Consider the following 653-nt stretch of genomic DNA (forward strand, 5'->3'; position numbering starts at 1 on the left):
AGACCCTCCTCCTCCTCTCCTCCTCCCTTCAGAAGCCCCTCCTCCTCTCCTCTCTTCAGACCCTCCTCCTCCTCTCCTCCTCCCTTCAGAAGCCCCTCCTCCTCTCCTCTCTTCAGACCCTCCTCCTCCTCTCCTCCTCCCTTCAGAAGCCCCTCCTCCTCTCCTCTCTTCAGACCCTCCTCCTCCTCTCCTCCTCCCTTCAGAAGCCCCTCCTCCTCCCTGTCCTCAGCTGTCAGTCATGTGTCTGCTGGTCCTGTGGAGCTGGAGGCTCGGTGAGACGTGTTTCATTCCATGTTTTTATCTTCTGGGTGACTCCTGGTCTGAGTGTTTGTGTCTGAGCAGGAAGAGGAGGAAGAGGAGGCAGCAGCAGGTGGCTGACACCATGAAGAGGAGGTGAGTGGTGATGAAGGTGCTGGACATAACGACTGTGTCCAACAGTCTGATGAGTGTTTTCTGTCTGCAGACGTCCTCAGCTCACACTGCAGCCTGACGACAACCAGACAGGTCAGTGTCCTGTGGAGGAAGAGCAGCGTGTCCTCCCAGAGGTCAGAGGTCACACACTCAGACTGTCTCAGAGGTCAGAGGTCACACACTCAGACTGTCTCTGAGGTCAGAGGTCACACACTCAGACTGTCTCAGAGGTCAGAGGTCAC

At 56.8% G+C, this 653-nt stretch overlaps 1 protein-coding gene across 1 annotated transcript; it reads left to right on the forward strand.

Annotated features, from left to right (window-relative positions):
• Positions 1-124: 124 nt before the first annotated feature.
• On the forward strand, positions 125-504 carry LOC106512644 (serine/arginine repetitive matrix protein 2; the record flags this gene model as incomplete). Its single annotated transcript, XM_014001219.1, is given in 3 exon segments — positions 125-272; positions 343-393; positions 464-504. Coding segments are annotated over 3 exon segments (240 nt in total), but the record flags the coding sequence as incomplete, so codon positions are not given.
• Between the last annotated feature and the right edge of the window lie 149 nt (positions 505-653).

Source organism: Austrofundulus limnaeus, unplaced genomic scaffold (assembly GCF_001266775.1).
Source record: "Austrofundulus limnaeus strain Quisiro unplaced genomic scaffold, Austrofundulus_limnaeus-1.0 Scaffold9553, whole genome shotgun sequence".
NCBI lineage: Eukaryota > Metazoa > Chordata > Actinopteri > Cyprinodontiformes > Rivulidae > Austrofundulus > Austrofundulus limnaeus.